This window comes from Paramormyrops kingsleyae, chromosome 3 (genome assembly GCF_048594095.1).
Source record: "Paramormyrops kingsleyae isolate MSU_618 chromosome 3, PKINGS_0.4, whole genome shotgun sequence".
NCBI classification, from domain to species: domain Eukaryota; kingdom Metazoa; phylum Chordata; class Actinopteri; order Osteoglossiformes; family Mormyridae; genus Paramormyrops; species Paramormyrops kingsleyae.
The window spans coordinates 16,548,828-16,563,533 of NC_132799.1; the positions used below are offsets into that span (position 1 = coordinate 16,548,828).

A 14,706-nucleotide genomic window follows, 5' to 3' on the forward strand; every position below is an offset into this window, starting at 1 on the left:
TTTAATGTGAAACTTGAGCCGTTGAAAGAATTTTTTGGGTACCTTTGGAAGTATGGCTACTGTAATACGAAGTCCCGTAAGGTGAATTTTATTATCTTGTGCGCACAAGATAATTAACTTGTGCGATTTTTTTTAAGCACCATATGGGACTTTAGGGACTCCATACTATAACATAATAAGGCCTCTAAATTATAATTATAATAAATACACATTATATTTAATTTTTGACCATAACAAGATTGATACATCAATAAAGTTGTTTTACTGGTCCCTCTAGCAGGGTATCAGGAGCTGGAAGGCTAATGGGCCTGATGTGCCCCAGGAAATAGACCACATGACTATTCTCAGTGTCACATGGTACACTCCAGGTCAGTACCAGGTGGGAACCCAATGCACCCTGGGAGCTCTCAGAGTCTCTGATGTCTTGGTGCACAGTCTGTGTTGCCTGCTGGTTTGCTGGGTACCTGAAGTAAGAGATGTCAGAACTCAGAAGCAATGTCACGGCTTATTGGCTATTGGTACCATACGGGCTAATTAACCAGCCAACCAGTGTAGGGCACTATATTCCACGCACTGCTTGTCAGCCATTTTAACATGAGCCTGGTGCCTCATAAATGAACAAACACTTCATATAAAGTAGAATTGGCTACACGAGCCTGATTATTGTTACCTTTTGGCAGCCTTAGTAAGACACTCATGTCTTGCTTATAGTGCAAATAGAAAACTCAAAACTTCTAGGGACTGGAAATGGAGCTACCTCAGAATAACACACTGTGAAGGTTATCAGAGCAGAAGGTACAGTGGCACTTTACCGGTTTATTGAGGCGTGGTGAGGGGGGGCTTCCTTCACCGGCATCCTCTGTGGTCTCATTCTTTACACCTGCGGAGAACGTTAACAAAGTGTCGACTCCGTCCGGGTGAATCACTCCCAAATCACTATGTGAAGCAGCTCTTTGCGGTTTCAGTGGTTGTTAAAAACAGAGAGGGTGTGAGTCATTGTTTTAATATTCTCTCTGTGGCTCTGAGCTAGACTGACTGCCTTCTCTGTATAGTACACTGTGCAAACCCTGTCTTATCTACACACAATGTATTTTCTGTGCGGTATTATACCAGAGTGAATACACTTGGATTAATAGTTCTCTGGTTCTGGTCCTGATCAGCTATTTGTGCTGTGTTTCCCTAGAAATTTTAAATCATCTGTGGGTTTCTTTGCAGTTCTGTGAGTGGGTGATACTGACATAGCCTGGAGCTGGACTGTATCAGGTTCTGTAATAGAACTTGCAGCTCCTTCATGTCCTTCTTCAGTGCGCTTAGGTCCTGGCTCAGCTGGTTCTGGCCCATCTCCAGATGCTGGAGAGTACTCAGCCACTGCCCCTCGTTTAGCAGCACCGAACTTTCCAACCAAGAAAAGTTAGAGGGAAATACTCTGTTTACTGGGTATTTACAGGGACATGGCTAGAAATACTGGTCTTCCTGCTATGGTTGCTATTTTTAATCTAAATAAATAGCAGGTATATATGTTATAGAACCTTCCAAGTGGGGGGTCCCCGACAGCAGGATGGTACAAATTGCCAAGTGGAGGTATAATATTCCTCAAGGGTATAAATGATACTTTTTCATATTCAGGGGCCCCTGTAAAGTGTTGGGCCCTCTGAATCTGTCAGGGGATCTGTGGCCCTGCTGTGGCCCCGGCTAGTACATAAGTATCCGTACAATAACAGGCTCGATGCTTTGGGCCGCTACCCACCTGGGTCTTCCCTTCCTGTCACCCCCTTCCTTCGGGTCCAGCGGGGACATGTGCCTGTTAATCTTCAGGAGCTCATCCAGAGTCTCCTGTCACAATAAAGGGCCAAGAAACAGCCATCAGAGAGATTTCCAACAAGGGACTGCGAGCGTGGAACCAGCAGGACCTCCCACCTCCCTGCGCTACCTTGACCCCCACGGCTATCTTCCTCGTCTCTTCATGCCGTTCAGGATCAGTGACAAAGTGCTCGGCGCAGAACTCGCCGAGGGGCGCGCAGCGGCGCTGGACGTAGCGGTCGTCGCAGAGGGCTCTCAGACTGGGCATGGACTGCTCCACCTGCAGGATGACGGCAGCCTGCTGCATAACGCCGTTGGCCTGAGCATTCTCATACACCCTGGGAGGGGGGACACTCGTGAAGCACGCCACCTGGAAGGAAGCAGCACACCCACGCCTCACGACGCCATACCTTTGGAAGGTGTCGGACAGGAGTGCAATGAGCAGGTTGACGCAGAGTATAGCCGACAGACCAAGGAAGGTTCCGCAGAGCAGGTAGGCCATCATCGCGTCCATGGCAACCATGGCGTCAAACTCATACTCGTCCACCAGTGTGATGCGGTACAGACTGTATAGCAGCTGGGGGACTGTCTGCATGCTGGGCACAGCCTCCATGCCTGAACATGGCGTGAGAATGAAGTGGAGCGTGACAGAACCATCGGCTTAACGATACCAGGAAAAACTGGATCCACTCACTGACATGGTGAGTGCAAGCTTCCTGAGTGGATTATACCTTGGGCAGTCCGACTGGGCTTGTGGAACGTCGGAACCTATTTGGATGCCCCCTTACCTCCGAATATGATCCAGAAGGCACAGGCATAGGGAATGAAGATTTCCACGTACAAGAAGAGGAACCGGAGGACGTCACCGACGATGTTGCCAAGCATCACGATGAATGGGCCCATTTCCCTGACGACACAGCACAGTGCAGGATGTCAGTACATCCCACAACTACGTGCACTTTCACGTCCCTCTAGTGCAAAACCACAATGATGTGTATTAGACAAACATGTCACTTTTAAGAAAACAGCGTCTTTAATGCCTTACAGCAATTAATAAGTAAAGATGTAATTAAGAGAGAAAAGGCGATGAATTTAATTAGACTGCCGAGGATTCCTCTGATGAAGGATCGAGCGTCCCAGTGGTGAAATAGCCTGTGGAGTCAAAAACACACAGTTTCCCATGGTGATCTGAAGGCTCTGGCCATCTGGTGAGTGGATACCTGATGATTCTATCCCACTGTCGTCACGGTTACCTTAAGGCTCTGGCAGGGAGTCACTTTTGCGGCATTGCCATGGTTACCTAAAAGCCCGGACATGTTTCATCAGCCGTAGCCAGAGGAAGATGATGGTCACGGCGAAGAGGCGGAGGCTGTACTCTCGCAGCGCGCTCTCGACAATGAGGATGTCGGCCACATGGATTCCGAAGACCACCGTTAGCAGCACGTACACCAGCCAATCAAATACATTCCTGTTAAAAGAAATACACCAGTTGACAGGTGTGACTAACATACCTCAGTTATAAGCTAAACCTCAAAATGGATCCATTTGTGTCACAAATGAACCTACTTGAAGCGTTTTAAGGTTCTGTCACTCTTGTGGAAATATTTTAAAGATGCATATTATGAACTTCTTGACACGGACAATTTACCGTGGAAACAGATGGCAAGATAAAAGCCAACCTGACAGCAGATGAAAGGCGTACATGAGCACCTAGGAGCGCGCTGGGTCATTTACCAGAGATCTCGGTAGTAGTCTGGCTTCATTTTCCTGACAAATTCAATTTGCTTCTCCAGGAAGTGCTGCTCCTTTTCAAACAGGAAAATGAAAGCTCTTCAGTCTCTACTAATTACACCTCAGACCCCTGAATTTTTTTCCTGGTATATCTGAAGCGAAATAGAGGCTCAATAAGGTTTATTTAAGCAAGAAATCAGCTGAGAAGGTAATTGTGACCAGCGGAGAGTGCTCTTTACAGTAATGGACTGTAAAATGGGTTTGTAGGGAAAAAAGCCAATATGCAGCTGCTGTGACGGGTCAAGCTCTCTCTTTCTCTTCAGATCCTTTGGAGCCGCACCGTCATATGACGCGACACGCACATGTCGGTGCTGACCTGGGGCCACATGGGATGCACACGGCGCAGGTCGTCATGGATGCGCCGTTGGAGCCAGCCGCGCCACCTCCGCAGCTTCCTGTGGGAGCGAGTCAGCTCGGCCACCTCCCGGGAGACCTCCGCGACAGTGAGCCCCAGGGCGAGAATCACCACCAGGACCCTCCACCAGTCCTCCATGGAGTAAAGGGAGGTGGAGTGGGAGAGAGATGGGGGGGGAATGAGAGGACGTGTCATTGGTGGTGACAGTTTGGTCACTTGCCTTCCCTTTCTGTCCTCATCGATTAGCCCTTTGTTCATTCTCTCTCATGATCGTCCTTTCTTAGATTTTCACTACGAGATCACGCCATGGTCCCTTATCTTTCTTGTCAATTCCCCCCCCCCCCCCCCTTCTCAATAATCACTCCCCCCCCCCCCCCACTCTCCTTCAGGGGTCCCATCTTTTCTTCCTTCCTCACCTCAGGGAAAACATAAGGATGCTCCTCATCTCGGACCACGGACACTGAAATGGCAACCGTTGTCCAGGAAACGATGAAGAGGAAATTTAAAATCAACAGTATCCAGGCACCAGTTCTGTAAAATATAAAGGATAAATGGAGTGTTGTATCAGTGAAGACCTCCCAGATGCCCTCAGGCCAGCCAGCCCCGATGCCCTGAGATGGGAGTCAGATAAGAGAACCGCAGAAGGAAGGCCAACTGAACGATTTATCTGTGAGCCTCTCTTCCGTGTTACTCACGGCAGATGAAGGGGCTTCAGACAGCACACCAGATAAAGCTGCAGCTTAGTCTTCAGAGGAACAGGGTACTTACTCTTTATTACTTTACCAAAATATCCTGCTCCACACTTGCCCTTGGATATGTCTGACCCCGATGCATGAACCCCCGCCAAATTTGTTGCCCCACCCCTGCTAGACTTTGACTCATCCATGAACATCTCTAGCAAGTCCCTGCTTCAGATTCTTCCATCTCGACCCGAGACATAACCCCCCTCCCCCGAGTAAGACATACCTGCCGTACAGGTTCCACTTCACTGTGATCAACTTCAGCACCACCGGATGCATGATCAGGTCCAGCTTCCCATTCTGCACGATTAACTCCAACTGTCGAAGTGAGATCTGGGATAGAGCACCAGGAACATGTGACCCTCAGCCCCCCACCCCCCAACACCCAACTCCCTTATTGGCCTACCGGTGGCATCGGTTCATTCACAATCCTCCCTGAAAAACAACCCGACAAACATGGTGCATCACCAGAAGCGAAAAGCTAAACAGACCAGGCTCTGCTATGGACCTGCTCAGCAGAGCGAGTGAATCCACTTACCGTCTGAGTCACACGAGCTCCCTTTCCGGGCCGGTTCTGGTTCCAGCAGGTGCAGGTAATAAAACTGCTGTCGAGTTGTCCGGTCTGTCAAGTGGAACTGGTTGAGTGCCAAGTGGGCCTTGAATGACATGGTAATATAATGAAGGACAGCAGGACTGCTGGAAGAGTGGGAGTCTGGAAACAGGCAATAAACGAGCTATAAACTCTCTGAAAACTGTGATGAGCTGCAGAGTGACGCGAAAGTCCCAGTTTCCATGTTCACTGAAAGGCGGCAAGGAAGACTCCGACCCCTGCTTACCACGGGAGCCATCTGCTCGATCATAGCGGAGATGCAGAGCTGTCCGTCAGAGTCCTGCACACCGGCGTCCGCCCCAAGCTCTAGTAGGACGTGCGCGGCTTCGCTGCGGCCTGCGGATAGGAGGAGAACGCAGAGACATCAAGAGTGCGTGCGTAAAACGAGGCATGCAGTCACGCTACACACAACACGCTCTGAAGGTACCGCGGTTAGCCGCCAGCTGCAGCGGCGTTCTCTGCTTGTAGTCGCGGGCGGCAACGTCGGCCCCGTGCTGCACCAGAAGCCCGATGGCAGTGGTGGCATCGTTCTTAGCGGCGAAGTGTAGCGCCGTCTGCAGATCTGTGCAGGTCCGAGCCCCAAGGTCAGCTTCACGGGACAGAGGCCGTGGGAGGGCCAAGGGGGAATGGGTGAGCAAAGCAGAAACAGATTAACAAGGATATGTCTCATACGCGCACACACATACACACATTAAGTATCCATATCTTTGTGGGGACTTGCCATTAATTTCTAAGGGGATAGCCCTAATCCCAATATGACATCTTTAACCCCTACCCAGCCATAACCTTAAGCATAAGTAACCAAAGTATAAGATTTTTTACATTTTTAGTTTTTTGATTGCATACACAGAAGTTGCAGGTTTTTACTCGCATCATGAGAACCTGTGGGGTCCCCATGGTGTAATATATACATGATTACATACACACACAGCCCATCGTCGTGGCGACCAACTCAACTGCTAGGTCGGACATCAAAAATGAGACCACAAACGATTAAAAAAGGTAAAGTACCAAATAATTGCAGAACATTACCAAACAATTTATTTTTATTCATCATAGCTCTAATAAAGTAGGTGTTTTGTGCACTTTGTGTGCATTGTGTTCCTGTCCTACTGCGGACCTCGCATCCCCAGCAGGAAGCAGATCATTTCCTTATAGTCCAGGGCTGCGGCCACGTGGAGAGGAGTCACTCCGTAGGCGTCCGCCTGCTGGATATCAGCTCCCTTCTCCAGGAAGAAGCGCATCACATCCACGTTCCAGGCCCGCGAGATCTGTCCCAGATGTGTTTTGCTCAGTATCAACTAGGCTGTCTCACACACACACACACACAGCCAACAGCACTGTTTAATCATTAAATTTAAAAGAGTAACAAGACATGGCTGACAGGCAAACAACCTGAGAGCAGTGACCCCATTCAGTTCTACATCCCACCTCATGCAAGCACGTCTGTCCATATTTGTCGGTAGATTTTGGATCCGCTCCCTCTGCAATTACATCACTCAGGTACTGAAGATCCACCTGTAAAGACAGAGTGAGCACAGAGCTCTGTGACATCACAGGCGCTGTCGTCTAAAAGCTGTCTTTCGTCACCAAGGGGATGCTTAAGTGGCCCCTCTCAGACCCTGGGCCCTTCATCTCACCTCATCGCTTTCCTGGTTACTGGCCCCAATCGCTCTGAAGTAGTCCAGCAGTTTTCTGTTCGGATTTTTGCCCAAGCCGTCTGTAACGTCGCTGTCATCCTGAGCTAGGCCCTGGTACTTGCTCACTGTGGATTCTCCTGTAATTCGGTGACAGGAACAATGTATCCATCTACTGCGACCGTGTTCGGTCTACACATCTACTGCAGTCGGGGTGTAGATCCCAGAGCCGAATTTTCACACCATGGCAACCGTGAAATAAATGTATCAGTGCTACATGACATAGTCTTGGCTACCTGTGGGTCTTCCGGACTCGATCGTGTGACTGGCCTGCATCCAGCGGCTGCAGGTGTACGATGCCCACCAAGCCTGTGCCCCCTCTCTGCTGCTGGGAGACTCTTTGGACGCCTGGGGGCCGAGGAGCTGCTGGTCCAGACAGACGTCTTATGTCAACGCACCTGAGAGTGACCCCCCCGGACTGCCACAACTTACATGGCAAGCCCGAGGCCCCCCCCCCCCCCCAAGTCAGCTACACCGAAGGTCACCACTAAGCCCATTAATGGCAGGTGGCTGCAGCAGTACTACATACGTGATATTACATCAGAGATCAAAAGCGTTTAACAATCAAACAGCGAAGGGCTTAATTACAAAAAGGCAAGTCATACAGTCGTTCGGCTGTTCCTCACTTGCTCGGAATCTCCATCTTCGATCCCAAATGCTGCATTATCATGACCAGCCTGCTCCGGTCGCGTCGGCATTTCACACCACGGGGTTTCCTCGGGAACGCCAGTCGCCGCAGTAAGGAAGGGCGGAGTAACTTAAAGGGCTACCCTGGAGTGGCTAACCTCTTGGGACCAGCCAGTCAGGTATGCCTTCTGCTGGGGAGGCCTTGTCCCTGGAAAGAAGGCAAAACCCAAAGCAGCGGAGAGCTACACCCCGACAGGTAGAGTGGTCGTGGTTTATCTGGCACCCAGCCTGCCCCACTTATCTAAACAACAGGCAGTAAAGGTCAGCTGAGCTCATTACACAACCCGAAGGCGGCCGCTCGCCTAATGTTTAACGGGAAGAAACAGCACAAACCCGAGGCGTGCTTTATGGACCTTATCTTCTGCCGGCTGCTTGTGTTGACAAGCATTCACCCAGGGGGAGGAAGAAAGGCTGATTTATGGGAGATGTGAGCGGCCCCATGGGTGCGTGTCTATCCAGAGGGGCGGACAGCAACACGCCACGGGGCCTGGGACAGGGGGGGTCTGGCACAATGGCATGGCCGGCAGGATCTGTGACAGACGGCCCGGTGGCTGCGGGCGGGCCTGGGCCATAAGCGCTGGCCGAAGTCCGGGAGAACAAAAGTCCGGGAGAACACGGAGAAGACAAACAGAGGAATAGCGCAGAGACCAGGCTGCTTTCCCTGCTCTTTATTGGTGCGATGTGACAGGAACACGGACAAGCCCTCATTCCTTACATAGCACGACACAAATTTAAAGTCCAGTCCAAGAATAACAAATCCCATCATTACAATCCAAAACTGAGGTAATACATTTACTCAAATTCATGCAAAACAATTCACACATACAGTGGTACCTTGGAAAACAAACTTAATTCATTCCTGAAGGCTGTTTGAGTTGCAATTTGGTCGATGTCCAAGTTAAATTTCCCCATACAAAATAATGTAAATGAATTTTATCTGTTCCAGACCCCCAAATGATTGCCTATTTAATCTTATCTACCTACCTAATGATAAAAAGCACTGACAGTTAATATAAAACTCATACACACAGGAAAAAGCACATATACAAAAGCAACAAACATAAAATAAATGACAGTCTCATACTCCGAAGCGAGAGCAGACACACGTGCACCACCTTCAGGTCTTGCTATAATTTCCTTTGCAAGTTTTACAGTTACTCTCACTACTTTCCTCTTTGGTTTGCTGCTATCACTGCTCACTTTCTTTGGATTCATGATTACTGTATCACTAAATGTACTGTAGATGAAGCACAAAAAAAATTCACACCAAACACAGGAATACAGCATTCGCAAGTCAAACGTGGTTGAGAGGTACTGCGAGACTAAAATGGATTCATAGACATCAGCATCCCAGTAGGTCAGTTCGCCTTTGTTTCAGCCCACTCAGAGGCGTGCCTCGATTCGTACAAGTTTTAGCAGGTCTGTTTTGTTTTGTCGTGCTCCGAGTTTTCGGTCGAGTTGCAGTTAGATTTTTTTGGTAGAGCTGAAAGGGTCTCAACCCATACAAGTTTTAGCAAGAACGGTCGAGGTACAAGTAGAAAAAAAATTCAACAGAGCCATTCAAGGTCTGAGTTGGTCAAGTTAAGAGGTGTTCCAAGAAGTTCCAAGGTTCCACTGTATATTTGGCATTAATAATTCGATGATGATATGTCGGGGGTCAGATCATTACAGCATTCTTCAGAGCCAGTCAAGAATTGCTGATGGAGGGTTATGAACTCTACCTTGACTGTGTAGAGAAATGTACAATCATTCTCAATACCATTTTGTGATCCAACATGATTTCTGAGAATATGACTATGCTAGACAATATTTCATACCCAAACACACACACACACACACGCCACTTTCTGTAACAGGATCAGGAATCATACACTCAGTCAGATTCCCAGATAGAGATATATGTCTGTTTTCTGAGTGTGTTATTGGCTGTTTAGTCCCAGGTCACCAATGCTGCGTCGGCCAGCTCAGCCGAACCAGTGGCTGCCCATGCAGTCCCGGTTCCACTCCACTTGGCACAGCCAGCACCATTCAAACTTGCACTGGGCTTGGGGGCACACCATGTGCATGCAGCCTCCTGTGAACAACACACACACACAAAAACATGGAGCTGTCAGGGAAGGTGGCTTAGAGTCTAGGTGGATGGAGCGGTCGGGGGAAGTGGCTTAGAGTCTGGGTGGGTGGAGCGGTCGGGGGAAGTGGCTTAGAGTCTGGGTGGATGGAGCGGTCGGGGGAAGTGGCTTAGAGTCTGGGTGGATGGAGCGGTCGGGGGAAGTGGCTTAGAGACTAGGTGGATGGAGCGGTCGGGGGAAGTGGCTTAGAATCTGGATGGATGGAGCGGTAGGGGGAAGTGGCTTAGAGTCTGGGTGGATGGAGCGGTCGGGGGAAGTGGCTTAGAGTCTGGGTGGATGGAGCGGTAGGGGGAAGTGGCTTAGAGTCTGGGTGGATGGAGCGGTAGGGGGAAGTGGCTTAGAGTCTGGGTGGATGGAGCGGTAGGGGGAAGTGGCTTAGAGTCTGGGTGGATGGAGCGGTAGGGGGAAGTGGCTTAGAGTCTGGGTGGATGGAGCGGTAGGGGGAAGTGGCTTAGAGTCTGGGTGGATGGAGCGGTCGGGGGAAGTGGCTTAGAGTCTGGGTGGATGGAGCGGTCGGGGGAAGTGGCTTAGAGTCTGGGTGGATGGAGCGGTCGGGGGAAGTGGCTTAGAGTCTGGGTGGATGGAGCGGTCGGGGGAAGTGGCTTAGAGTCTGGGTGGATGGAGCGGTCGGGGGAAGTGGCAGAGTAGAAGTGGGTGTGGCGACACGAGATGCGCACCGCTCTTCTCCACGGGGACGCGGCAGCGTGGACATGGACGGGTTGTCTCCCCTATGGTCTTCTGGGACGCCTGCTCCCAGCAGGCACGCTGTGCTGAGTCCTCATCCACGATGTAGCCCTGCGGACAAGACAGGAACAGTAAGAGGGAAGTTAGGGGAAGAAAGTGGGCGGGGCTAAGGACTGCAGTGCACTTACTAGGCCTGTAAATAGCGATGAAAAATACAAAATGTAGACAGACTGCAGGTACTGCAGGTGACCACCACAGGGACACTTCTGTGACCTGCCATACCAACCTGCTTAGAGGGAAGAGCTCTTTCTTTAATTACAAGAGACTATCATTCATTGCTGTCAGTTAAGATTTATATAACTAATATAAAACAGTAATGTGTAACAAAGTGGCAGCTATCGGAAACTTTTTTATTAATTGTAATTAAGTATAATTAAGTGGATCTAAGCTACTGAAAATTGTCCTTCCTGTTATATATTGTGACACATCTGTTGTGTGCCAACAGTCAAACTGTGTCACTGTACAGAGCAGCTCCCCTGTGAGGAGGCTGAAGCAACCTGTCACGCAGTGTGGCTCCTACAAAGAGTCCCAAGGGGGCGGGGGGGGGGGGCTACCTGGAGTGCTACACCCGCCTCTGCCGGATGCCTGGTCTGGCACTCGCCTTCATGGAAGCTGTCCTTGCATTCACGGCAGAAGACAAACTGCAGAGAGAAAAACACGGCGTACAGGGGACATGAGACACAGCACAGGGGACAAGAGAAAAGACAGGGGAGAGGACAGGGGACAAAGAATAGGGAACAATGGACAAGAGACGACACGGGACAGAAGACAAAACAGGACAAAGCACAGTATTATATTAAGATGTCTTACTGTACGGTACTCATTACATGCATGGTGCAAAATTAAATGATGTTTTTAAGTAGTTATACTACAAGTTGTGGCTTGTGGGTATAGAGGATGGACACTGGTATGTGCTCACAGACATATTACATACTACGTAATATATATTACATATTACACAGTATGTTCTCAGGCCTTCTATATATGACTCGAATGAGATTTTATCACCAAAACGTTCCTGTTGCCTGTCAAGGTCACGTCTCACACACCATCCATTCACAGTGCATGTTAACTGCGGTTGTATATTTGGGGAGTCGTACATATGATTCAAATGCCCCATTTTTTGACCCCGGAAAAATGGAACATGACGACCCCATAAACCTTACACACCATGACCCAGCTCATAAAAAATGTTTTTATCAGCCAGTTTACTCGAATCAAAACTAACAGGTCACACTATGGGCACCGTAAGCTAAGAAAAAAAATCCGGTCACATGACATTCCCTCCTCAAGGTTTGCTGTGCCAGTCGGGCACTAGGGGGAGCAAACCCTCCACCATTTCCCAGCACGGCCCCGTCGTGACTCCCATGGCAGAATAAGGAGGTTCCCTCTCTATGAGGCCTCATGCAATTATTTTTTAGACATTTCTGGCCCAGCTGTATCACATGAGCTCCGGAGTGACACCGTCCGCCACTGAAGTCTGCAGCCTGGAGGAGGCGAGGTGGGGGGTGCAGTGAGGGCATTGTTTTGTTTGTCCTAAGGGGGGGGGGGGGCAATGTATCAAGATGGAGAAGGAATTAGGGCAGCCAAGACACACCTTCGGCTCCTGCTCTGTAGGCTGTGTTTGGGTCAGTGGTGTGGCCCCCTCCTCACTAAAAAGGGGAGTAAGGGGCACTGGCGTGAACATAGGACAAAGAAAATAAAGAAATACCCACAAGACTCACTTACCTTGGACACCCTCATACAGAAGCCCTCATTTACAGTTTATGTCTGCATTTCACAGCTTATGTGTTTTTAAAGCCACCTGCTAATCATTATGCTGTTGCCCACGTGCAGTTCCCCCTTGCAGGCAGCTTCCCCGGCTTGCTTCATTTAGCAGGCCGCAGTTTTCTTTACAGTTGCATCTTGTCTTCTGCAGTGAAATGAGCTTATTGCAATCGTAACCCTGTTAAATGTTCGTCGTTCAGGGCCATTGATTTTTTTTCCCCCCAACTCTTCAAAAATAGCATAACCACTCGAACCCAAGGACAGAAGAGGAGCCTGCTGCCGCGGTTTATGTTGTTTTTTTTTTTTTGTTTTTTTTAGTGGTGGGGAGGCGGATATTTGGGTCGAGTCAGGCCTAGATGGAAGCAGGCCAGCTGACCCCTGCGGCGGGGCTGAGAGACCGGGTGGCGTGGCGGAGCGCGGAAAACGCACGGGCGCAGCTGGGCTCTGGCGGCGGCGGGGTCACGCTGGCTGCTGACCTCATTTCCTTTTCGCCTCCCTCCAGTGAGCAACAAGAACAAACGGCCACACCTCATCCATTCCTCTCAGCCGGCACGGCCAGGTTCCCCCCCACCCCGGGCACGCCGACTCCAGGGTCACTCAGAAATATCACAGAATCGCGGCTCATTACGCTTCATATTTACTTACTTTAAATCACAATCGTGATTGTATCTACACAATACATTTATATCATTTGGGCTGTTCAGCTATAAACACTATAAAAAGGAAAAATAAATTGCACTAAAATAATGTTTTTTTCCAGTTGGTTTCAAAAGAAACTGTGTGAATGGTTTGTTTATGCAACGGTGAGACCTTAAGAGAAAATGAGTGTAATCACAGAGGGGTCGTGCCGGGGATGTGGAGGCTAAATTCTCACCTTTGTCACTACAGGGATAATCTCTCAGTGGCCCTTGGGGGCCGGGGACTTGCACCTGCTTGCTGTGGGGGAGGGGCGGGTGTGGTTTTGCACACTCTCCCCCTGTTTGCACACAGTCAAGGTAACTGGTATCTAAATAGCCCACAATGTAAATAGCCCTGGGTACCCTCTGACTTGTGCTCTATGCTGGATGGGACTGGCTTCATACTCAGTGTGACTCTATACTGGATAAAAAGCTGGATCATAATCTTGTTTAATTAACCAATTAAAAAAGAGATACTTTTTGTCTTATTCTAGTTTCTATAAAAGCATCACTAGGCAGACTTCCATAATGTACCCTAGTTAGACCCATCCTCTCCCTACAATCCGCTCTGCTAATCACAAATACATTAAATTTCCTGCCCGCTAGAGTTAAAGGATTCAGCCGTGCTTTCTCCTACAGCACTGAGTGGTGATAGCAGCCGACGTCACGAACAGCAGGGAACACTGGTGCCCCCCTCGGAGCCCCAGTGAAGCTGCACTCATCTTTTATTCCTGCAGCAGGGGCATCTAAACCCATATGGGGAAAAGAGGAGGAAAAAAACAGGATGGATTGGCAGACCAACATATCGATTTTTGTGTAAGTGGAGTCTGTAACAGGACAAGTGTGAGGAGCTCCCTGGACAGATTTAAAACCACAGCAACTCATCAAAACCCGTTTGATTATGCTCCCTCCATTCCACCAGGATACCCCTCTGTGTTTGGGCCCCCTTCCTATTCCACCAGGATACCCCTCTGTGTTTGGGCCCCCTTCCTATTCCACCAGGATACCCCTCTGTGTTTGGGCCCCCTTCCTATTACATAAGGATACCCCTCTATGACTGTACCCCCTTCCTATTCCACCAGGATACCCCTCTGTGTTTGGGCCCCCTTCCTATTACATAAGGATACCCCTCTATGACTGTACCCCCTTCCTATTCCACCAGGATACCCCTCTGTGTTTGGGCCCCCTTCCTATTACATAAGGATACCCCTCTGTGATTGGGCCCCCTTCCTATTACATAAGGATACCCCTCTATGACTGTACCCCCTTCCTATTCCACCAGGATACCCCTCTGTGATTGGACCCCCTTCCTTTTCCATGAGGATATCCCTCTATGTTTGGACTCCCTTCCTATTCCACCAGGATACCCCTCTGTGATTGGGCCCCCTTCCAATTCCACCAGGGTACCCCTCTGTGATTGGGCCCCCTTCCAATTCCACCAGGGTACCCCTCTGTGATTGGACCCTTCTTCAATAAACCCTTTATGCAGACCTAACACCACAATGGACAAGACCTCCAATCTCCACCCTCCCACCTCCACCTGGAATCTAGAATCCACACTACAGGATGAATGATGTGACTTCTCTCTCACTTCCTGGAGGGGCAAGCAGGCCTTACACTATAGCAGTCTTACAACAAGTCATTAGAGTATCATTAGGGTCTTAGGGGAACTTTAAAGATAAATTGGCAGGCTGCTTCATTTGCTGAGG

The 14,706-nt window shown here is 49.5% G+C and overlaps 2 protein-coding genes across 5 annotated transcripts in view; both read right to left on the bottom strand.

Moving 5' to 3' along the window:
• Window positions 1-195: 195 nt before the first annotated feature.
• Window positions 196-7,915, bottom strand: LOC111848809 (transient receptor potential cation channel subfamily A member 1). 3 transcript variants are annotated; one of them, XM_023821097.2, is made up of 21 exons: window positions 7,599-7,915; window positions 7,230-7,359; window positions 6,937-7,073; window positions 6,728-6,814; window positions 6,417-6,567; window positions 5,724-5,885; window positions 5,523-5,632; window positions 5,225-5,342; window positions 5,093-5,121; window positions 4,913-5,004; window positions 4,363-4,477; window positions 3,908-4,078; window positions 3,535-3,605; window positions 3,101-3,268; window positions 2,589-2,707; window positions 2,211-2,415; window positions 1,931-2,138; window positions 1,748-1,833; window positions 1,239-1,393; window positions 813-880; window positions 196-464 (listed from the first exon to the last, which is right to left on the bottom strand). In XM_023821097.2, the coding sequence occupies exons 1-21, from the start codon at window positions 7,689-7,691 to the stop codon at window positions 408-410; spliced, it is 2,532 nt and encodes an 843-aa protein (XP_023676865.2). In that variant the 5' UTR covers window positions 7,692-7,915; the 3' UTR covers window positions 196-407. The 3 variants fall into 3 exon arrangements, with proteins under 3 accessions (XP_023676865.2, XP_023676863.2, XP_023676864.2); XM_023821095.2 differs by having other exon boundaries at window positions 1,931-2,415; window positions 7,620-7,915; XM_023821096.2 differs by having other exon boundaries at window positions 1,931-2,415; window positions 7,230-7,356; window positions 7,620-7,914.
• Window positions 7,916-8,333: 418 nt separating this feature from the next.
• The window catches only part of prkn (parkin RBR E3 ubiquitin protein ligase), a 50,124-nt gene continuing 43,751 nt past the window's right edge, over window positions 8,334-14,706 (bottom strand). For both annotated transcript variants that reach the window (XM_023821161.2, XM_023821159.2), the window contains exons 11-13: window positions 11,108-11,194; window positions 10,487-10,604; window positions 8,334-9,754 (exon numbers count right to left, since the gene is read on the bottom strand). In XM_023821161.2, coding sequence (XP_023676929.2) covers window positions 9,645-9,754; window positions 10,487-10,604; window positions 11,108-11,194 — 315 coding nt within the window. In that variant the 3' untranslated portion in view covers window positions 8,334-9,644. The remainder of the gene's footprint in view (window positions 9,755-10,486; window positions 10,605-11,107; window positions 11,195-14,706) is intronic.